Source organism: Suricata suricatta, chromosome 14, assembly GCF_006229205.1.
Source record: "Suricata suricatta isolate VVHF042 chromosome 14, meerkat_22Aug2017_6uvM2_HiC, whole genome shotgun sequence".
NCBI classification, from domain to species: Eukaryota; Metazoa; Chordata; class Mammalia; order Carnivora; family Herpestidae; genus Suricata; species Suricata suricatta.
This window is the reverse complement of record NC_043713.1, coordinates 63,520,119-63,544,122: the sequence shown is the minus strand read 5'-3', so window position 1 is coordinate 63,544,122 and position 24,004 is coordinate 63,520,119. Positions and strand designations below refer to the sequence as shown.

Here is a 24,004-nt window from a genome sequence, read left to right as displayed (position 1 = left end):
CAGCATTAGCTTTCTGATCCATATCACCATAGTTTAGTTTTGTCTATTCTTGCATTTTATTTTAATGGAATCATACATTTTTCTGTGTCTAGCTTCCTCTGCTTAACATGTTTTTGAGGTTCATCCTGTGGTTGCCTGTGCCAGCAGCTCCTTGCTCTCTAGGATGCGTAGTACTCTGTCACGTGACTGTGGTCATGCTGTGTATTCCGTTGCACAGTGTGCATTTTTGTCCTAGCCTGGTTTCTAGCTGTGTTTCAAGTTCCTACTACAGTTTTCTCTCTTTTTCCCTCGTCAGCTTCAAAATACCTGTGTCAGTTTCAGTTGGTTTTCCTGGGTTATGGTAACCTCTGCATACACAGTTCTTTCTTCAACTGAGGAAGTTTTACTTCCTGTTACCTTTGGTTGTTGATTGTCTTCCATCCATTCCCTCTTCCTTTTGAGAACCCCGGTTTCCCATTAGTTGACCCTCCCTTCTCTGGTCGTCTGTGACTATTTTCTTTTTCCTAATTTTCATTTCTTTATACATTCACTCTATATTATGGGGTAACTGCTCAAATGTTTATCCTCCACATCACTGATTTTCTGTAGCATCAATTATGCTTTCTGTTGCTCCTAACATAGACTTTTTGTGTTCATTTACTTTTGTTGAAGTCATCTTTTACTTTTTTATTATGATAAAATGAGTGTAATTTTTTTTTTTTAGTGGGATATTTTTATTCTTTTTTCTGGTTTCTGCCATCTTGTATTCCTTTAAATTTTTTTTTTTTTAAATTCATAGTGGTCAAAATTTTTTTTAATTCATGTGTTCAAAATTTTCACCTGTTCCATGGCAACACTTTTTTGGTGAGTGTACTTTGATAAGTTTTGCTGCTCATTAACATTTCCTGTGAGCTGATCTTCCAACTAGTTTCCAGCAGGTCCATAGAGCTGGTATAGCTCTTCTAATTCTGTAATCACCTTTGTGTCTCTATATGGCTGGTACCTTGGCAGTTTGGGGATTCCGTTGAAGTTGACATCTCAACTGGAATTTTTCTCTTTATTTCCATGCATTTTTACAGTTTACTTCTCATTACTTGAGGTAATACACCCAAAATACATTTATTCCTTTTTTTTAATGAGTTTTAAAATTTTTATTTATTTATTTTGAGGGAGAGAGAGCACACGTGAACAAATGTGCGAGCAGAGGAGGGGCAGAGAGATTGAACCCAGGCAGGCTCCACACTGTCAGCGCAGAGCTCGATGCAGGGCCGAGCTCACAAACTGTGAGATCGTGACCTGAGCCGAGATCAAGAGTCAGACACTTAACTGACTGAGCCATCCAGGTGCCCCTCTAATCTTTTTTTTGTTTAATGTAATGAACATCTTTCTGGGTCAAAGGATAGTACTCAACAGCCATTTAAAATGGCTGCATAGTGTTTTACTGTGTGTTTGTGTCATAATTTCCATAGCCTAATTTCTCCCATATGTTTAAGATTCCTTTATTCAAGGATGACATGCCCTTTTGGCAAAGTCTTTATAAATAGCATTTTTCCCCCCTTAGGATTAATTCCTAGGTGGAGAATGTCTGAGTCAGAGTGGTTTTGACAGGCGTTGCTTAGTTGCGTGGTCAGAAGTTGTCCCACTTCATATCCCTCAGCGATGTGTGACTGATCCCGTTTCTTTGCACTTATGTACATGATTCTTTTTTTCGTCTGTGTTCTTTGAGGGCAGGAATTTTGAACACTGCTTCTTGCTTTGTATCAGGTATTCAATAAATGTTTATCAAATGAATAGCTAACATTACTCTGTGACAATATATGAAGTTTATTAGTGAAAATGCCACAACCTTTTTCTTGTACAATAGTTTACTAGGTACTTTATTCAATAGGAATATGATTTACAATTTTATATAATTAAGGTAAAAAAAAAATCCGGGGCGCCTTAGTGGCTCAGTCGGTTGAGCGCCGGCTTTGGCTCAGCTCATGATCTCGCGGTTCATGGATTTGAGCCCTGCGTCAGGCTCTGTGCTGACAGCTCAGAGTCTGGAGCCTGTCTTCACATTCTGTGTCTCCCTCTTTCTCTGACCCTCCCCTGCTCGCTCGCTCTCTCTCTCTCTCTCTCTCTCTCAAACATAAAAATTAAACATTTAAAAAATTTTCAAAAAAGAATCCATGATTATTTTATATGGCAGTTAGGGCAGATACTACAGATTAACAACTTGTAGGCAAGCAGGCTTTTGTCAGTCTAGATAAGGGGATGGAAAACTCTAGTCACGAGCTGTTCTCCCTTTCAGGTGTGCTTCAGAATCTTCTGGTTCAGCAGCTGATCAGAAGCCTCCCTGTGAGAGTGAGTTGTCTCAGTTGGTGTGTCCACAAGCTAGTGTGAGTAGGCTGACTTACGTGTCTGAACAAGAGAGCACCTGTCCCACTCCAGCCTCAGATCACGGCCTTGAGGACCGCAAGGTGGGTGTTATTTCTGTTACTTCTTAAGTAAGACTAATACCATTAACATATTACTGGTGTAGGAGTCAGACTGAAGTTTAGGCCTGTGTAATTTCTGTTGCTACTTTACCTTTAAAATAAGTAAGTGTGTGTGTGTGTGTGTGTGTGTGTGTGTGTGTGTGAGTGTGTTGATCAAACAGCTACTCAGGTTAGGTAGGCACTATGTGTACAAGTATTTTAGTGTCTGCCCTCTAAAAGCTTCTGGTCTGGTAGGGGCCACTTGCCAGGCATACTGTAATAAAATGCACTGTGACCCACCTAGGTATGCTGTGGAATTCAGAGGGAGGGAATGACAAATCTGACTGGACTTGCTGATGGTTTAACAAAGGGATAAGTAAAGTATTGAAGCCATATTTTGCAGAATTACTTGGCAGGGAGGAAACAGACAAATGAGGGAAGGTATGGTGTTGTGCAGTACACATGGCATTTGAGGACACATAGACGGCTGCACTGAATCATACATGGGGACAGGGGCAGAGGCCAAACCATGAAGAGTCTTGGATGTAAAGTTTGGGAGTTTGAAGGCTCCTAAGCAAGATACTGACAGATCTGTGTTAGTGTTTTAAAAGCTCACGGCACCAGCAATGTGGATGAGGCATTGAACAGGGGCAAGATTAGAACCAGGAGGATTCGACCTAAGGCTGCTGTAGTCAGTCAGGCGAGAGACGGTGTGGGCTTGGATTAAGGTAGTGGCAATGATGGTAGGAGAGAAGCAGGTGGATCCAAGGGGTTTATGTGGGAGAAGCTAGATTTGTATTATATATGTGTGTGTTTTGTGAATATTACAGTATTCAGCTTTTTAATGAGCTGACTATAACTATTGCTGCAATACAGTCCTCCTCCCCCAAGCCATTACTAAATATGTCCACTGAAGTTACTGTATGTATGGCGTCATGTTGGACAAATCCTTGAGAACTGTCTTTTTCGTGGTGCTGTTAAATAGTGGGTCTGTATGTTCTTAGTGTTGTGATTATGGGATGAATTGTGGAGTTAGATGGGCTTTCCTCTACTTCCTGAGATAGACTATAACTTCCTGTTTCTTCATCTGTAAGGAGGGACAGTGATGTGAGAAAAGGGCTTGGCATCAAAAAGTCAGCACTAAATACATACTGGCTGTTAATTTATTTTTATTGATTGGTTGATGATGTCTGGCAGGAAACCTAGTCTTTGTTTGTTAATGTCTCTATCTGTTTGTTCTAAGAGAAATTGCCAAACCTAGGGCCAAGAATAGTTAACGAGGGTTAAGTGCATCTTAACTTGTATGTAAATTCCAGTTGGTCGACCCTGCAGAGCTATAGATGTCACTCCTGTGGTGATGGCTTATAATGAAATGAATATATGAACATTGACTGTGGCTATTACTTCTTATTTAAGAAAACAGAACCACATAATCTTAGGCATCAGAAAAGATTTAGTGCTCACAGAAATTAGCATCAGGGCACCTAGGTGACTCAATCTGTTGAAAATCTGACTCTTGATTTCAGCTCAAGTTGTGATCTCCCAGTTCGTGGGATCAAGCCCTGCATTGGGCTCTGCAATGACAATGTGGAGCCTGCTTGGGGATTCTTTGTCTTCCTCTCTCTCTGCCCCTCACCAGCTTGTGCGTGCATGCATGCTCGCTTGCGTGTGCTCGCTCGCGCTCTCTCTCTCTCTCCCTCCCTCCCTCCCTCCCTCTCTGTCTCTGTCTCTCTCAATAAATAAATAAATAAGAGATTAGTGTCAAGGCACCTGGGTGGCTCAGTCAGTTAAGCGTCTGACTTCGGCTCAGATCATGATTTCACAGTCTGTGGGTTTGAGTCCTGTGTTGCACTATGCTGACAGCTCAGAGCCTGGAGCCTGTTTCAGATTCTGTGTCTCCCTCTCTCTCTGTCCCTCCCCGTCTCACACTTTGTCTCTCTCTATCCCTCAAAAATAAACGTTAAAAAAATTAAAAAAAAAACAAAAGGATTAGTGTCTTCAAGCGTAACAGCAGTACAGATGAACAGTGGGAGTGGGAGAGCCTTGATTCTTCCTAACCTCATGTCTGTATCACGTGAAAGTTTCCTCACTCCAATGCCTGTGTTAATTTACTTAGATTTTTATTGTACAGTTTCCAGGAAAACATTCCCTTAAATTTGATTGAAAGTACTTGTCTCTGGTCCTTTGTCTATGTAAATTTGTCAGAGATATAATTGGTATATATCTCTTTAGTCTCTTTGTAATGATTTCTGTGAAATAACTGCACACTTTTCTAACTTTTAATCTTGCATTTCACAGCTGCAAAAAGTTGGCTTGTTTTTTCCAGAGCTAATGTTGTGTAGATCTTTTTTATTTGAGATTATATCAGCATGATTTGAATTTGTAATGGTTTGCGGATTATTTAACATTTTTTAAATCACATACAGAGTGATGTCACCAGTGAATTGAGCACCACAATTATCCAAGCCAGTCCAGTTCCATCTGAGGAACACGCTATGGAAAAACTGAGACCAAAAGGTACATTTCAAAGGAGAAGTAATGGAGCACTATTGTCTGTTATCCAAAAAGACTCAGATACAGACAATGCGACAGAAACGACTTCTCTGAGAAGCAAACCTGAAGATGTAAAACCTTACTTTAGGCTGAGTGAAGATCTTTCCTCCACGAGTGGAGATGTATCAGAAACCAATGCAGTTGGGTTGACCTCTCACCCCACTGAATTGGAACAGATTGGCCTGGCTCTCCTGAACACGACACGTCTTGCCCACCCTTCTGTGTCAGTGATGCCACACCTCCCTGTGTCACACCAGGCATCTGCGGACGAAAGTGAAAGAGTATCCTCTGAAGATATGCTGACTGCCGGCAGTGTAGTCAGTGGCCAGATTCCTCATCGGACGGCCCCTGGCCACCAGGGCGCCCCTGTTCCCAGCACCCTGGCTCATGGCTCTGCTCCTGAGATGCAGAACGTGCCTGCCGCACTTCCTACACTCTTGACTCAACGTTCTTTTACCACGGCTCCCTTAGCCCAGCACTATTTAGGAACACTGCCTTCAGCTGGAAATGTTGCTGTGCCTCAGTGCCACGCTGGCGGTGCCACTGTCTGTGGATTTTCAGGAAGCTGTCCATATTCTGCTGTTGCAGGAGAGCATGTTCAGAACTCTGTGGCCATGGGAATTTGTCTCAGACAAAATACCAGCTCTGGATTGTTGGGTACCTCTTCTCTTTATAACCCATATTCTAATGCCTTAAATCAGAATCTTCTAAGTACGGCAAAACCTTTTCCTATGCAGTCTGTTGGGACAGACTGTGGAATTGAACCATGGGATTCAGGAACGCCGTCAGTATTTGGTAAGATGCTTTTTCCCTGTTACTGCTAATTGTTGCTTGTTATTATTGAAAAATTGCGTTTTCTCATACAAGGTCACAAAACTAATTTGTTTCAGGGAGATACTGGTTGGCCTGAATTTCTCTTCAGTTTTATCTTTTGTCCTAAATTGAGAACATAGATCATAATATATTTCTGTGCAAGGGTCTCTAACATGGTCTTAGAAAAGCACGAATACTTAATTCAAGTGAAATTCCTGATGTCTTTGTCTTCCTGTCTTTCTTGTGCTCTGCACTTGGATTTCTGTTATGGTTTCAACAAGGAACGGTCCACTTCAGAATTAGCTCTCTGGAGGAGTGAGTCTCCTTCCACTTAAAAAAAAATTTTTTTTTAATGTTTGTTTAGTTTTGAGAGGGGGAGACGGTGTGAGTGGAGGTGGGGCAGAGAGACAGGGAGACACAAAATCTGAGACAGGCTCCAGGCTCTGAGCTGTCAGCACAGAGCCCGACATGGGGCTTACATTCACAAACCATGAGATCATGACCTGAGTTGAAGTTGGACACCCAACTGACTGAGCCATCCAGGCACCCCTCCTTCCACTTTTCAAAGTCTTTCGGGGGATAACAGTTGTGAAAGACAGTACCCTTCCACTTTATCTGCAGTGGCTGAACTGCTCCTGGATTCTTTACAGAGACAGTCACTCTAAGCAGAGTTGGGTGCTGTGTGTTCCCTGACACAGTACACACAGCCACGGGGGTGTTGTCTTTTCTACCCCTCCCTGTTCTTTTCAAGGAAGTTCCAAAGTTATTGCATAAGGATGCTGAAAAGACCTGGTCTTATTAAAAATCTGAGCAGTTGTGCAAACCTTGAAAGTTTGAACCCTGTATTGTGTCTTACTAGGTTAGGTAGTGGCTTATATTTGTGGCAGAAAAAAGGAAGAGGTTACTAATAGGCAGTAACATTGAAGAGTTGATTAGCTATAAATTGTGGGTTTGATTAGTTGTACTTGTTCTTCCTGGGCTGCATACAGCAGGCAAAAATGCTTTGCCTGGGCCGAGGCTTATACAATGTCCAGGACTCCTAAAGACCCAGAGCACCTCATACTGTAGCTCTTGGGTGTAAATAGGTATTCTTATATAAAAATTGCTGTTTAACCAGTTATTCTTTGAATCAGATGTTTGATATCGCTTACGTTTGACCATGCTTTATCTTTACCCAGGGAAGGTCAGAATACCCGAGGAGCTGAAGTTTCCTCATGCTTGCTGTGTTGGCATTGCTTCACAGACCCACCTTAGTATACTTAACCCAACTGAGCGCTGGCTACAGGTCAGCATTGGGGTTCTCACCATTAATGTTAATGGTGAAAAGGTAAGCTTCCTGTGTCTTTCTCCTGTCACTTAGCAATTGCATTATGATTAATGCTGGATCTCTCCTTTCTCTAATATTTCCTTCTATACTGGGAAGTCTGTCCCCCCCTCACCTTTGTATGCCTTCACAGAATCATCCCAAAGATAAAGAATAAAATTATATCTTTTTCTTAACACCTTCTTTTCTTGTAGTACTTCTATTGAGAAGTGAAATGTGATTGTGGTTCTTAGTTTCTAGCAGTTATTTATTTATCATTATATTTCATTGCTATTTATTCATAAAACCACATAAATATGCTTTTAGTTCTGTTCAAACCACCAGAAACTTGGATTTCTGCTGTTTGTTGGTTTTGTTAAATGTGATTGAATATAAGTTACTATCATTTGTCAAAAAACAAGTTACTCTTGGGACCTGTATCTTCATTCAATAAGTGTAATCTTTTTGACTAATTTATCTGATCATGTTTTTACCTGATCTTTTGAAATGCCATTGACCCTTAACAGCAGAGGTCTCTCACGTGCTCAGTTAGAGGTGCTGGAGTAGGTACTCTAAATCTCCTTTCACGATTACAGTGACCCTGTCGACATGACTGAGCAGGAAGGTAAGAAGTGCAGTCAGCAGCCCCGATTTTGGGGTGTCCTGGTTTTGCGACTACTACTTGCAGAGGAACGTTGGTGGATGAGTTTACTTTCCCTCTTACCTCCTGGTAATCAACCTTAGTTACCTGCAAAACAAGCTAGTGCCTGGGGCACCCGGATGGCTCAGTCAGTTAAGCATCTGACTTCGGCTCAGGTCCGTGATCCTATGATTCATGGGTTTGAGCACCATGTCGGGCTCTGCTAACAGCTCAGAGCTTGGAGCCTGCTTCTGATTTTGTCTCCCCCTCTCTCTGCTTCTCTGTCTCTCTCAAAAACAAATAAACATTAAAAAAAAAAAAAGATTGTGTCTATTCTCCCCCTTCACTTTTCCCAGCGGTTCCCTCTGAACCTGAGGTTAGATGGAAAGCATGTGACTGCAGGAAAGTGTTAAGGGTAGGAGGTAAGCTTGGAGGCCCTTTGACGGGCCTGTAGGAAGTAGTGAAGTAGTGTTGCCTCTGGATGTGGGAGTGGGAAAGAATGCCCTCATGTATAGTGTGAAGGGAGGGTTTGGAATGAGTCATAATCATGAACTTGGCAACCTGATCAGGACCTTAGAAGTCAGTCTAATGTCCCTGGGTGATGTGCAGGGCGCCAGAGTGCTGCCTTTTCCAGCGGCTCTTTCAGTGGAAGTGAAGTTATAGATTGCTTGTTTGCTTTAAAACGGACTAGGGGACCCTCAGTCAACTTCTCTTTGTAAGTCTTCATAATTTTGACTAATTGTACTTTATAGATAATGGGTTCTAAACCTTAGGAATTTTGAAATAGGTAAATTTCTCGATTTGGTAGTTTGAGTGACTAGGAAAAAAAGGGATCTTAAACTAGTTGATTCTGATTCTTGATTTTTAACGTGAAGCCATTTCTTAATGAACCGTGTGCCTCTTTTTTTTTTTTTTAAGGTGGACCTTTCAGCATATCCTTGTTTAGTTTTCAAGAATAAAGTCATCATAAGACCTCATGCCACAGAAGAGATAAAAGTACTTTTCATACCATCTGATCCTGGGATTTTCAGATGTATATTCCGTGTTGCTTATTGGCCATTTTTAGCAGATGCTGAGACCAAAGCACAAGCAGAAGCCTTGGCAAGCAGAGTCGTCCTCACAGCTGTTGCTGAGACCCCTGTGATTGAGGTAACTACTTGTAAGCGGGTCTTTGTCATGCCTGGCATTTGAATGAAGCCTGTTTAACCCTTAGAGGTAATGTTTGGGAGAAATGAATATGTAGGTAAGTGTGCCACTTTCAAGCTAACCATTAGTTGTTAATCTACTTATTTTAGAATTTAAAGCTATTTCTGTTGGGGCTCCTGGTGGCTCAGTCGGTTGGGTATCCAACTTTGGCTCAGGTCATGATCACATGGTTCGTGAGTTTGAGCTCTGTGCTGGGCTCTCTGCTGTCAGCATAGTCTGCTTCAGATCCTCTCTCCCTCTCTCTCTGCCCCTCACCTGCTTTCTCTCTCTCCTCTTTCTCTCTCTCTCTGTCTCTCTCTCAAAAATAAATAATGGGGCATCTGGGTGGCTCAGTCAGTAAAGCATTTGACTCTTGGTTTTGGCTCAGTTCATGATCTCAGGGCTTTGTGGGTTTGAGCCCCGCATCAGGCTCTGTACTGGCAGTGGGGAACCTGGTTGGGATTCTCTCTCCCTCTCTGCCCCTCCCCATTCGTGCAGTCTCTGTCTCTCAATATAAATAAATAACTTTTAAAAAAACATTAAAAAAATTACTCGGGTGCTGGGGTGGCTCAGTTTGTTAAGTGTCTGACTTCAGCTCAGATCATGATCTTACGGTTTATGAGTTCGAGCCCTGCGTTGGGCTCTGTGCTGACAGAGCCTAGAGCCTAGGGCCTGCTTCAGATTCTGTGTCTCCCTCTCTCTCTGTTTCTCCCCTGCTCACATTGTCTCTCTCTCTCAAAAATAAATAAACATTAAAAAAATTAAAATAATTTCTATTTTACAGAAATGCAGTTCTGTTTGCTAGATGTGGGTGTTTGGGATGTTCTGAAAAGTCACTAGACATATTGGGTTGTTTGTTTTAAAGGAGACTAAGAAATGTAATGAGATCATTGATTATCCCTGCTGGTATGTAAACACACATTGGATTGTATATATTAACCTTTTAAATATCACTTTAAGAAAGAATACAGGAGGTTGTTAGATAGGGGAAATCTTGAATATATGTGTATAGGGAAAATACAAACAGCTGCCTTATGTTACATGAATGAGTGTTTCAGCTTGGAATAACTTTCAGTAACCACATCACATATGGATTTAAAAACTGTATTGATGTCAGTTTGGATGCACATGAAGACTAAGCTTCGTGGGTGCTGGAAGACCACTCAGACAGGGTCTCTAGTGGTGAAGAAGCCACCAGCGCTGATGATCAGAGTTTGTGTACAGTTGTTTTCTGCCTGGAGTACTTCTTCCACACACTGCGTGCTCTCTCACTGTTGATGGGATGGCAGTCCCCACCTGTTCCCTCACCCCTGCATGCCCACCTCCCTTTTGTCCACTTTATTTATCTGCTTATCATTTTCAACATTGACGTACTAAACGTTTACCCATTTATTGTCTGGTCCTCCTTGCTCCCATTAGAGTGTAAGCTATTTGGAGGCCAGGACATGTGTTTCTTTTGTTCGCTTCCAAAATAGTGCTTGGCAAATAGTAGGGGCGCAAGTAATAGTTGTTTGAACTACCAATTCAAATAGAAAGTGGAAATAGCAGTATTTCTAAATATATGGGGTTTTCAAAATATTGTCTTACATTTGTGCATACCAAATCCAATGACCATAGTCAGCTAGCTATTTCATTCATATCATTAAAGATGTGTAATAAGTCTCGGGGCGCCTGGGTGGCTCAGTTGGTTAAGAGGCTGACTTCAGCTTGGGTCATGATCTCGTGGTTCGTGGGTTCAAGGTCCGCTTTGGGCTCTGTGCTGACAGCTCAGAACCTGGAGCGGTTCAGATTCTGTGTCCCCTCTCTCTCTGCTCCTCCTTCACTCCTGCTCTGTCAGTCTCTCTCAAAATGAAATAAACATTAAAAAATATTAAAAAAAAAAGATTTATGTGATAAGTCTGGCCAAAGAAGGTTTTTGATTTTCTCATGGAGAAATTGGATTGTTACGCACTTTGAAGTACACTTATGGTTTCCACACGTTTTGGGAATGTTCAGCTGCCTCTCCCTATTGCATGCCCCACCTTGGAGTCAGGATATGGGTTGAGGAGGGGGAAAAGGAGAGAGAGATTTTGTAGTTTAGTATGAATTCAATTTATGTTAATGTTTCTTGTGTGCTTGAGAAGAATGACTCTAATTTCTCTTAGGTGCAGAATTCTTTTTTATATGTCCTTTACCTCTACTTTGTTACTCTCTTCTGTATTATTACTAATATTTCTATGTATTTAGTCTTTTCGCCTTTGAGAGAGGTGTTTATAGATTTGTCTGTTTCTCATGACTCTATTGATTTTTGTCATGGGTATTCTGAACTCTGTTGTTATGTGTGCACAGACTGAGGATAATTTTATCTTCTAAGTGAAATTGTTCCTTTTTAAAGTAACAATTCTCTTGCATCTGCATTAAATTGGAAGTTACACATTTCTGTTCCCTTCTCATTATAATTGGTTACTGAGGTCTAAAATTAGTCAGGAGCCCAAACTACACAAAAAGCTGCAGTCATTTTAATATTGATCTTTTCCTTCCGTAATATCTTTTGCTATTTTAGTCCCAAGTGGTTTAACATTAAACATTTTTTAACAGATTGATCATGCTCTTTTACGGTCTTGTTTTTTGCTCACCACTATTTCTTGAATCTTTTGTTTTTACCTTTTTCATGGTCTCTGTTATCTATATTTAAAATGTACTTATTTTATAGTTAATTTCAGATTATTTCTAATTCTTCAGGTGCTAATTTTTCTGCCAGGTCTCCCTAATTACTTTCTTCATGTAGTTTCTAATTTTTTAAGTGATATTTAAAATTTTTTAAATGTGAGCTCCATCATGAAGGCTGCTCTTTGCTCTAAAAATTCCGTGTGTCCTCGTTTTTCAGTGTCTGAGGAGAGCACTTTGTACCACTGCTCGGGGCCTGAACGGCTGCACTGATTCAGCTTGGAGCTCTCATGCCTGGCCTGGCCTGGCCTGGGCCTGGGGTCTCACTTCCTTGCGAACGCTCTTCTAACACCCGCCCATTGCTGGACAAGCTTCCCTCAGACATGTGAACAAGGCTTTCCAGTTTCCTTTTCATAAAAGCGTGCTTCTTTGCTTTCTGTACTTGATGCAGGGAGTTCAGATTCAATTCTAGCCTCACCATGCCCACAAGTTCAGGGTCCTACTTCCTGTTTTTAGGAGGGTGCTGAAGTTCCACCACCTCTGGGAGTGGGTCGATCCCAGACCTTCATGGACCACCATGGAAGTCAGCTCCCATTTGCCAGTCTGGTTTTGATCTCCTATTTTATTTGGCCAGGCGAAGAGATTGACGTGTGTGTTAAATATCCAGCACTTCTATGTGTACGTGTGAGAGAGCTCTGTGGTAGGTTGCTCGTAGGCACTTGTTTTAAACTTCTGATATGCCTGTTTTGGTATCATTTTAAACATTTTTAGTTTTGTCAGAAATTTGGACTTAATCTGAAAATTCCAACATATTATCTTGAAGGGAATTGAGAAGTTAAAATTATAGAGCTCATAGTAACTCATTGAAGGGAGGCTTGTATATTTTATAAAATTGTCAGTTTGTCCTAATATCTGACAATCTTTTTTAAAGTATCAACAGCATACATATTACTTTGTTCTGTAGTATATTTGGGTACATAGACTACCTCAAAAAAAGAACTTAACATTTATTTTTGTAGAAAATAGCAATTGTAAAACAACCTGGGAATACTTAGGTAAGTTTGCATTCAATGCAGACTATTTGTAGCTGGAAAGAGCAGTGACATGAATGTAAGCTGTGATATTTATTAATATATGGCTTTTTATAAATTAGTCTTTTCTTTCATCATTAGGTAGAAACAGAAAAAAAAGATGTTCTTGATTTTGGTGACTTGACTTATGGAGGCTGGAAAGCTTTGCCATTAAAATTGATAAACAAGACTCATGCCACGGTGCCAATCAGACTTGTTATTAATGCTGTAAGTACTAACGTACAGTAAGAAGCTTCACAGAACACGTTGATTTGGAATTGTAGACACCGCTAATACCATTCTTGGTTAATTTTTCTTATGGAAGTAAAGTTTTTTTGTTAACAATTCAGTTAGCAAATTTAACATCACAGGAAAATTGCACTCGTGCCTTGACTGAGCCTGTTCTATTTCTGAATCGGCCTTACTGAGACTGATTCTTCTGTCTCTGAACAGAACGCCATAGCCTGGCGCTGCTTCACATTTTCCACGGCACCCGTCCGTGCTTCTCTGAAAGCAGCTCCGTACGCTGATGTGACTGCACGGCTGGCGGCGCCTTCCGTGGTCACCCACACGATGCCTGCCAGTTACGACGGGCAGGTGAGCTGGCTGGGCCGGAGGAAGTGGCTTAGAATTAAAGACGGAGTGAAGTTTCCAAGTTACTTATCTTTTACTAAGACTTAAAATCTTAATGTTAGTGTAAATTAAATTCTATTTCATTTTACAGGATCCAGAATTTCTGATAACTTGGGTTCTTTTCCATAGTCCAAAGAAACCGATCACTTCTTCAGGTATTCATGTTTATGTTTTTGGGGGGAATTGCCTTTCTCTGTAGCAAAGTAAACTGCAAAGTCAGGCATGTTTCTTCCATCAGTGAATGTGAATGCTTTGGGTCATTGGTCAAATATGTTGTTTTAAAAATGGGGCAGGGAGCATGCTGTTTGGGGTCATATCCGTGTAATTGTGGTTGACCCCGGCAAGTATCACTGAAAACCTTTTGGGATCTTTTCTGTTTGCTGATTTTATCACATCTACCAGTTGGATGTTTTCTTTCCTTTTCTTCTTTCTCCTCCACTAATTTCTATTTCTCTTCAAATAGGAATTCTTCAAAAAATCATTTTGTTGGGGCTCCTGGGTGGCTCAGGCGGTTAAGCATCTGATTCTTGGCTGCAGCTCAGCTCATGTTCTCATGGTTTGTGAGTTCAGGCCCCACATCAGGCTCTGTATGGACAGTGTGGAACCTGCTTCTGACATTCTCTCTCTCTCTCTCTCTCTCTCTCTCTCTCTCTGTCTCAAAATACATAAACCTTAAAAAAAATCATCTTGCTTAGGATTTCTTGGGATCCCGGAGGGCATAGTGTTGGACCACATACAACATTTAGAATTGAGTAATTGTCTGGTGTTTGAATTAAAAGAATGAACTTTTGTAGAGATTTTAGGCTCAGCAGAAGAGTTCTTGGCAAGAGTTGATATAGAAGTTGACAGCCCAAACCCTACACCAGTCATTAAAAGTATTGGTCTTCAAGCAAGAACAGGAATTGCTAGGATACATGCTCCAAAAGACTTACAGGTACCCTAAACCCTTTTTTCTCTCTACCATGATTTTATGTTCAGGTTGATTTCATTCTAATTGGGACATTATTTAAAATGTTGGTTTTATTCCATTCTTTAGACTATGCACTTGTTTGCCAGTGCAGCCTCTTCAACAAAGCAGCACTTACCTCTGAAAAATGCAGGGAATATTGATGTTTACTTGGATATCAAGGTAAGAATTTGTGTAAGAGTGCTGTGCAGAGTATTTCCTTACATTGTGAGACTGCATGTCCTGACCTGTGAACGTGGCTGCGCTGCCCACCTTGGCAGAGACCAGAGTGCTCACCATAAGCGGGGGCTACACTCGTATGAAGTAGATGATGGGACACTTTAACATCTGATGTTTTGTGTGTTAGAACCGAGTTCTAGATTAGTTCCTGAAAAATGTGTATGTTATCCTGTGGAGACAGATCACATATGTAGACATTTCTGAGACATGTGGGTGAGTAAGAGGGTGTTAGTGATAGGAAATAGGGAAGGGGTGGGAGTTGAAGTTTGTTATGGAAGAGGAAGTGGCCCTTCCAGGAGAATATGACAAGGCGGGGCAGTGCCGGACAAGGCAGAAGGCATTTCCTGTCTGCGTAAATGAGAAATGAGAGTAACTGAGTAAAAGCCATAATAGCGTAAGTCAGTATTTAGTTATAATTGTATAAATATTTAGATCCCAGACCAAGGAAGTCACTTTTCAGTGGATCCAGAGAATCTATTCCTTAAACCTGGAGAAGAACATGAAGTTTTAGTTACGTTTACTCCAAAGGACCCCAAAGCCTGTGAGGAAAGGTAATATAAATTTATGTATAATGACAAGTTTTTATTCTTCTCTGAAAACAGCCACTTACTTAGATGTGCTTCAGTGCACAGCCTGAGTGATCTAGGACATGTTTCATCTCATTTGATAGACAGTATAGCTCTGTTTAACCTCTGTGAGCCTCAGATTTTCTTCTTTTTGTGTACTAAAACTCTTCTTTTAAACCAACCAACTAAAAACTAGAAATGACTATTTTCAAATGTATTCTGACAAAAGTAATAAAATGTTAGTCTTGATGTTTCTCATTAACTTGTTTTTTCTTTCCAAGGAAACCATTACCAGTTATTGATAGTTTAAGATCCTTCCCCCTCCCTCTTTTCTCCAGGCTAGGACTTTTTGGCACCTAAATCATAAGTGACTATTACCTGACGGTGGTCAGAGGATCATTGTCATTAGTATTTGAATTTGCTTGGTAAACACAGCTTAGAAGCATGCACTCCTGAGACACACATGGCCTGTCCCCTGCCTGGTTATGGAATGCCTTCGTGTGCTCAGTCTGCTACTGTGACCTTCCAGAAAAGAGCTGGCCTGCACAGATGTCAACCCTTGTGTCTGGAACGGCTGCCCCCAGCCTCCCTGGATTACCTCTTTCATCTGGAAGCTTTCTCTAACTGTTCCCAAACTCCTCGTAAATAGTAGTCAGTAGTATTCCTGTGGCTCCAGGAACTTCCCGTCTCCCATTGTGTAAGTGGCATTGTGACAGTCTCTTTCCTGGTCTGTATTCCTCTCTGGAATATAAGCTGGAAGGGTGGGAATTTGCATTCTCAGCACCCAGTTCAGACTCTTGGGTAAAGGAAGCCTGTGGGGAATAGTTGCCAGTAGAATTGCCAAAAGAATTGAATTGTGGACATTCAACTTAGATGGTTTTCTTTGTTAGGATTTTGAAGATATTTGTGCAACCTTTTGGACCACAGTATGAAGTGATGTTAAAAGGCGAAGTAGTTTCTTCCAGAAATAAATCTCAAATGCCTGGATATTGCTGCTCAGATGTTCCGTCGATTTTGTCCAACAAGCAGTTTCTGGCCTGGGGGGGTGTCCCTCTTGGTAGAATTCAGTAAGTATGCATGTAACAGCTCGTGAGCACGAAGATTCTGCAGTCATCACCTAGCGGTACTCTCCACTCTGATAATTATGGCCATGGTAATGTTTTTAGAGTTGAAATAAAGTTATCCTGTGTTTCTTAATCTTCCTATCATGAATTCCGATGTTTTAATCAAACTTTTCACCTCTGCAATCCAGAAAAATAGGTTTCAATTTTCTTAAGCTCTTTCTTGAATTCTCTGCTGATTATCAAATTTAGTCAGTTACGAGTTTCTTAGTTCCGTCTCTGGAAAGCCCTATGGAAAGATAGGAAGAAAAATAATCAGACACTTTGCATTCTGCTTAAGGAGTTTACAGGTAGTTGAATGTGAATACTTTGTACCATAAAGAATACAAGGGGTCTCTAAAAGAGCAGATCTGTTCTGTCATAGTTTAATATGAATTATATCTTGAATCTTATTTTTATGTGCACTTTGATTATACATAGTAATATTTTTCCTTTCATAAGCTTAGTAACATAGCTAATATTTTTTACCAATCTCATATAAACACTAATTAGTAACCTAGGTAATTATGAAACCTCAGTGTTTCCTTTTTCATATTTTGCATTTTTGTGTTTGACCTAAATGTTTTACCCATACATTTCTGTGGTACCTGAGAAATAAGAAACTTCTGGCTGAATCTGTACTACAGGTGTGAAGAATTACTTCTTTAACAGTATAGTTTTGTCAGTGCAAGAAAGATCTGACTGGGCCTTCTTACTTTATAGAGTTCATACATCTGCTTAACCTTCCATGTAGTCATCTATACCTTGTCTTGGAAAAGCAGCTTTTATAAAGACATAGTAAGGGAAAAAACAGGCATGTGCCTGTATAGAAGACTTTTCTGGGTCTATACAGTTGAACCTGGACAGTGTATACTAGACTTTCCCCCAAAACAGTAGTTTGTGGTCTGCTCCAGTACACATTCAAGTGGTGATTTGAGACTTTGAAGTTCTGTGCCATGGAAGGTGGTGAAAGTAATGTAGCTGTTCAGCTCAGCCATCACTGTCTAAGGTAAAAGGAAGAGGAAGATCACTTTCCAGATGCCCTAGCCATCATAGTCATTATTACAGTGCAGACTCACTCTGGCAAGCATCAGCTGCTGAATGTCCCTGCTGATACACAGCTTATTCTGTAACTGCTCTTTCCTTTAAGTCAAAGTCAGAAGAGAGCTCAGTAAGGCTCATCAGCATCCTTGTGTTGTTCCTTACAGAATTCCCTATCTTGTGATAAAATTTGCAACAGATGATTAATAGGGTAGAGATGGCTGCTCTTAAAATCTAGCTGTTCCAGGTGCCAGAACATCTTGAAATCTTACAGATCACCTGAAACAAAATTAATGTGTGTTTTAACTTTTTTTAAAATCAGAAATTAGTTAAGTTGGAAATGGGGGCACTACCTTGTGCGTGCTTCTGGACTTTCATTGGCATTTTCCCTTGGCCCTCTCCTGAGTGAAAGCCCTTCAGGCTGTCCTCCTTTATTTCTTGACTTCACTTCCTCATGGAGATTCATGGACTGTCTTCTGATCCATCAGATGTAAGTGTAAGCCCCGTGCCAGTAAAGAGAATTGACCTGAAAAGCTGTCATAGCCCCTGTTTATAGTTGGTTAGATACCTTAGCACAGGCTGGAGGAGCTCGCCAGTCCTGTGAGAAGGACCTTAGTCTATGGATGCTGCACCACATGATGGCTAGAAGTGGACTTGTGGAAAGCAGTATATCCATAGGTACCATGCTAATGTACGTACAGTACTTGGTGCAGCACCTGCATAGCTAAACGATGGACTGAATGTTTCTCTAGTCCCCTTACTTCCATTGTCATGTCCTGCATAGAAAGATGACTTTGCCCACCCCAGATATCTCCTGCTGCTCCTTTATAAGGATGTTGCGGCAGAGTTTATGATGAAGAGGTGTATTGTCTGCCTAGAAAGAGATCGTCCTATTTTCTCTCCCTAAGAAATGTCCTAGGAGGCAGGCAGAGGCTGTGACCCAGTGGGGCTAGGAGAGGACCCAGAAACAGGCAAAGGGATGCCGGTGCCCTTCTGATGCAGGACTTGCCTGCTCCCTGCCTGCCTTTGTGGGAGAAGGTGCTTATTGCCAAAGGGAGGTTTGAAGTGAGCTCTTCTTCCAGAGGAAAGAGAAAAAAATTCATAATTAATTTTGGGGCAATGTTCTTGTTGAGTAATTGATTTTGCCTCAATTCCAGATAGAAATGATAATTAATAAATTAAAATTACATTTTCTAATGGTAAAGTAGTCCAAAGTGGTGTTTCATTCCAGTTTGATATTTTTTAATTTTCGAAGTTCTGCATTTTCCATATATTCATTCATTTATTGATTTCTCTCTCCTAAGTCTGCACATGTGCTTTTCTATTTGTTGGTTAGGATTTAGTTTTTTTATTACTATTATTTTGTGTGGACTCTATATAATAAAGGTGTTAACCCTTTTTATTCTGTATAGTTCCTTTTTGAAACTAGAAACTGAGCCCCCTCTCCACTTGATTACTACTTGCAAATGATAACCACATTTCTTAAAAATAGATAAAAATAAAAATTTTTAAGGTTTTTTTGGGGGGGGTTTTTTTTTTTTTTTGGTCTTTTCCAGTCAGTGTTCTGTGAATGCTTTCCTCAGGCCTTAGGCTTAAAATTTTTTATGTATGTATGTATGTTTGTTTGTTTGTTTGTTTAGAGAGAGAGAGAGAATCCCAATCAGTCTCCACACTCGCCGCACAGAGCCCCATGTGGGCCTTGAATTCATGAACCATAAGATCATGACCTGAGTTGAAATCAAGAGTTGGATGCTTAACTAACTGAGCCACTCAGGCACCCCTAATTTTTTTTTAATGTTTATTTATTTATCTTGAGAGACAGAGTGAGCACTCAAGCAGTGGAGGGGCAGAGAGAAAGGGAGAGAGAGAATCCGAAGCAGGCTCTGCACTGACAGCCAGTACGAGGCTCCCTCTGTCTCACAAATCAAGAGACCATGACCTGAGCCGAAACCAAGAGTCAGACGCTTAACCTGAGCCACCTAAGTGCCCCTTGTAGGTCTTCAATTTTATTCTGAGGTTGAGCTCAGCAACCTTTCCCCTTCATCCCAATGTGGACAAGACCTAGAGCGCAGTTTAAATAATTTAACTGCCAGTCTTCAAAATTTGAGTAAAATGGAGATTTATTCCTATGTTCTCTATTCTCCATGAAGAGAGAATTCAAATATTTTCAAAAATTGAAGGATTTTTTTTACCACCAGCTAGCTAGTATTCTTAAGTCTATTTTACTTGCATATTGTAACTTTTATTTATTTTTATTTTTATTTTTTGTGTATTGTAACTTTTAAAAATATGGTTAATTCAATATACTGTTTAAAAAACTAATTGTGCAGATGAGGCTCATAGAGTGAAAAATCTAAGCAATGTGCCTGGGATTCCTTGTTGCCATGAAAACTAGGTATTCAAGCTAAGTGTGGTATTAACTTAGCAACTTAATGAATTTGTTAATTTGGATTTTCATTGTTTTATAAGATAGGTAAGACTTATATAAATAGTATAAATAATAAAATTGGTTAGGGAGCTATAATCGGAGAGCATTTAAACCCAAAAGTCGGGGCGCCTGGGTGGCTCTGATGGTTAAGCTTCTGGTTTCAGCTCAGGTCATGATCTCACGGTTCGTGGGTTCGAGCCCCGTGTCAGGCTCTGTGCTGACAGCCCAGAGCCTGGAGCCTGCTTCAGATTCTGTATCTCCCTCTCTTTGTGACCCTCCTCTGCTTAGCTGTCTCTCTCTGTCTCTCAAAAATAAATAAAAAACATAAAAAACCCAAAAGTTGCTCTGACGAGAAGAGTCTTGAATGTATGTTTTCAGAACTGTGGAGATACCTTTGCAGGCATACGCAGGCCAGTCCATCTCTAAACCCTGCAGATAGTTTTAATTGACTTTATTTTCATAGTGGTAGCAACATCTGTGGAAGCAAACCACATTTACAGTGTGCACTTATTTCTAGGCTTCAGAAGCTAGCTTTGAGAAATAATTGTACATCTACGACCCAGCATCTGCGACTGCTCATTAGAGGACAAGACCAGGACTGCTTTCAGGTTTGTAGTGTGCACGGTGCCGTTTCATATTCTTTCAAAGCACATGCATGTGCAGACCATTATGTGTGCTTCATCTTTGAAGCTTTGGTTTAGTGGTAGTTTTATTTATGTTCCTGCTTTGTTGTATGTAGTGATTGTTTTCAAATTGTAGCTTCAGCACACTTTTGGTTCAGAAGAGCGACTGACCAGTAACTGTGAGATTAGAATGCGTCCAAAGGAAGACATTTTCATCTCTGTGTTATTTGCACCTACTCGATTATCGTGTATGGTGGCTAAACTAGAAATTAAACAACTGGGAATTCGATCACAGCCGGGCATTAAGTTCATGGTAAGATGATTTTATTGCTTTTTGTCCTTCCATGGAGTTTCTGACATGTTGTAACTATTTGCTTAATATTGGTAAATTATATATCCTCTGCTTTTTAGAAGTCAAAATAGGTGATTGCCTCGCTTTCCGAACAAGTTAAGAAGGAATTCTGTACTTTGTGCAAGTGTCGTGTTACAAAAATAGCTTCCATAGCATTCCTATAGGAAACATTTCTTCTCATGCCTTTTTCATTTCAGTTTTGGAATTTCGAAAAGTCCCCAATTCTACAGGAACACATTTTTTTATAAATCGAGATCAGACTGTTTTAGATACTGACTTTCAAGTAAATTGTATTCTTTCAATTCAGCAAAATACCTATTGATTTCTGTTCCAGAACTAGGGCTACAAAGACAAGAACTTTTATTTATTTGTTTAATTTTTAGTTAACAGTACAATGTTGGCAGCAGTAGAATTCATTGATTCATCACTTACATCCAATACCCAGTGCTCTTCACACCAGATGCCCTCCTTAGACATCTCCCACCCACCTCCCTCCATCAACCCATAGTTTTTTCACTATCATTAAGAGTCTCTTGTGGTTTATTTCCCTCTCTTCTGACAACAGCTTTTACCGTTTTTTCTTCCCAATGTAATTTTTAAAAAGGATTTCAACTTATTTCTTTAGATATATTCAGAACGGTAGGAAATAAAGGTGGCAAGTCATTGAGAAAAGGAGAGGACAGGGTAGTCAGATAAAACTCAAGCTCCATAAAAGTGCACACATTAAATCTGCACAGTTTTTGGCTTTGGGGATGGGACTAAAACTTTGGTCCATTTTCTAGAGTCAAAGAGGGAATGTGAGGGGTTGCAAGATTAACGGTACCTAAACTTTTTTAAAAAAATAATAGATATTTATGGTAGATCTAGCTTTTTTTGCTGCTGAAGTTTGACATATTCTATGTGGAGCTCTTCACTTGCCCACCACAATTTTATGGTGGGCAAATTGTTTAAACATATAAGTGGTTGGCACCTGGCTGGCTCAGTCAGCATGTGACTCTTGATCTCAGGGTTGTGAGTTTTAGCCCCCGCCATTTCGGGTTAGATTTTACTTACTTTAAAAGAGAAGGTAGAAGTGGTCATCTTTAGAAAAAGCCCAGGACACAATGCCAAAGTACCATGTATCCTGATAATCTGGTTTCAAATATGAATCAAGTGGTTTGTAGAGAGCACTAAATGGGCTGTATCTTTCAGACTATCCTGAATCTATTTATTTCTCTTTTTTTATTTTTTACTTTGAGAGAGTGTATGCATGTGCACGTGAATGGGGTAGGGGCAGAATCCCAAGCAGGCTCTGCACTGCCAGTGGGGCTTGAACCCACAAACTGTGAGATCATGACCTGAACCGAGATCAAGAGTTGTATGCTTAACCAGTGAGCTACCCAGGTGCCCCTTTTTTCTTTAAAGAGTGTTTATTTTGAAGTGGGGGTTGGGAAGGGCAGAAAGAGAGGCAGAATCTAAAGCAGGCTCTGTGCTGCCAGAGCAGAACCTGACTCGGGGCTCAAACCCACAAACCGTGAGGTCCTGACTTGAGCCGAAATCAAGAATTGGACACTTAACTGACTAAACCACCCAGGCACCCCTATCCTGAATATGTTTCGATTCGTTTCAGGTTTATTAGCCAGGATGTTAAGGTTATTTGTAAGTAAGAATTTCTGGAGAACTAATAATTCCCTGGTGGTTTAGTGCAAGACCGTATGATTTAATAGCCACCAGCAGAAGTTCAGGCTGACCTTCTTAAGAGAAAGTAGGATCCTAGTGGGAGTCCTCCCTATGTAGATGCCACCTGCCCTCTCAGAGGTGGGCTGAACGGGGACCTGCAGTGCAGAGATAAATATGGCCTTTATCTCCCAGGAAGACTTTGACTACCAGCACTGATGTACGTTTGTGGAGATAAGAAGCCTGGTGCAAGGGTAGATGAGCACTTAACTGTAGTGCTGAGAGACTGGGAACAGTCCTGCCCCTGTGCTGCCCCCCCCCCCCGGATCAGTCTCTACTCCTCCGTACTCACTCACTTGTAGTCCTGGTTTGGTTCTGAGGAAGGGTGAAATTATGCTCTGTGTACTATAAATAAAGCACAGTGGGACTGCAATAAAAATATATTTATTGTATGCTGAGTATATGCCAGGCATTATTCTCTCTCTCTCTTTTTTTTTTAATGTTTATTTAGTTTTGAAACAGAGAGAAAGAGACATAGCACAAGCAGGGGAGGGGCAGAGAGAGAGGGAGACAGAATCCAAAGCAGGCTTCAGACTCCGAGCTGTCAGCACAGAGCCCAACACAGGGCTCGAACTCCTGGACTGTGAGATCATGACCTGAGCTGAAGTAGGTCGCTTAACAGACAGAGCCACCCAGGCACCTCTGCCAGCACTACTCTTAACCGTCACTACAGGAATTATCACACTTTATCCTCAGAACAACCGTCTGAGCTCATACCAGTCTTCGTTCTGCACATGTGGAAACAGGCCTAGAGAGATGCCATGGACACGGTAGTCAGTCATTCAGAATGGGCTCATATTCAGACTAGTCGATTGCAGAGCTCGTTTTCATCTACTGGGAAAGCTCTGGGTGTTCATCCTGCCTCTGTTTTCCAGTCCTGTAGAGGAGTAATTCTCAACCAGAGGCTGTTTTACCCTCCAGGGGACACTTGGCAACACTAGACTCGTTTTTGATTGTCATAGTGGGGGTGGGAAAAGGGTACTACTGGCATCTAGTGGGGAGAAGCCAGGGTGCGGCCGAGCTCCCTGCAGGGCGCAGGGCGCCCCCCACCACAAGGAACCACGTAGCTCAAGATGTGCTCAAGATGTCGTAGTACTGAGGTGAAGAACCCTGCTCTAGAGCAGTAGTTTTTCCTCGAATCTTTGCATCTGTTAACATTGGTCAGATACCATTTTATTTCATCATTCTTTTTGTTAACCGTTTATTCAGCAGTTCTTTGTGATTCCTTAGTCTTTGAAAATATAGCTAACCTTTTCCCTGTTTTCTAGTTTCGTACATAAAATTTACTTGCAAATTTCTGTGGGAAGAGAAATTAGAAACCCTTTTGGCTTTTGAAACTATTAAAAGCTCACTCTGAATGAGGAGGGAATTGCAGGAGTTTCAGATCTTAAGCACTTTAAAATGCTACTAATCCAGGGGTGCCTGGGAGGGTCATTTATGAGTTCATGAGTTCAAGGCCCGCGTTGGGCTTTGTGCTGACAGCTCAGAACCTGGAGCCTGCTTTGGATTCTGTGTCTCCCTCTTTCTCTGCCCTGCCCTCACTCTCAAAAATAAACAGTAAAAAATTTTTAAAAATTAAAAAATAAAATGCTGCTGATCTGTACTCATTTTGGCAAGCCAACACCAATTTATGAGGTTGCCAAATTTAATTTTTCAAAATGTTATTTTAAGTATATGATAAGCCTCAAAATAAGCTATTAATGTTTTCAGG

General features: G+C 40.9%; 1 protein-coding gene across 6 annotated transcripts in view; it reads left to right on the top strand.

Moving 5' to 3' along the window:
• The window catches only part of CEP192 (centrosomal protein 192), a 128,461-nt gene that overhangs the window by 74,287 nt on the left and 30,170 nt on the right, over positions 1-24,004 (top strand). For all 6 annotated transcript variants that reach the window (XR_003902329.1, XM_029921290.1, XM_029921288.1 and 3 more), the window contains 13 exons: positions 2,273-2,441; positions 4,865-5,786; positions 6,983-7,131; positions 8,666-8,896; positions 12,751-12,876; positions 13,102-13,245; positions 13,373-13,436; positions 14,076-14,215; positions 14,318-14,410; positions 14,900-15,018; positions 15,924-16,100; positions 20,120-20,210; positions 20,362-20,538. Coding sequence is in view for 5 of the 6 variants with exons in the window: in XM_029921290.1 (XP_029777150.1) it covers positions 2,273-2,441; positions 4,865-5,786; positions 6,983-7,131; positions 8,666-8,896; positions 12,751-12,876; positions 13,102-13,245; positions 13,373-13,436; positions 14,076-14,215; positions 14,318-14,410; positions 14,900-15,018; positions 15,924-16,100; positions 20,120-20,210; positions 20,362-20,538 (2,602 nt within the window). In the remaining variant the exon portion in view is untranslated. The remainder of the gene's footprint in view (positions 1-2,272; positions 2,442-4,864; positions 5,787-6,982; positions 7,132-8,665; positions 8,897-12,750; positions 12,877-13,101; positions 13,246-13,372; positions 13,437-14,075; positions 14,216-14,317; positions 14,411-14,899; positions 15,019-15,923; positions 16,101-20,119; positions 20,211-20,361; positions 20,539-24,004) is intronic.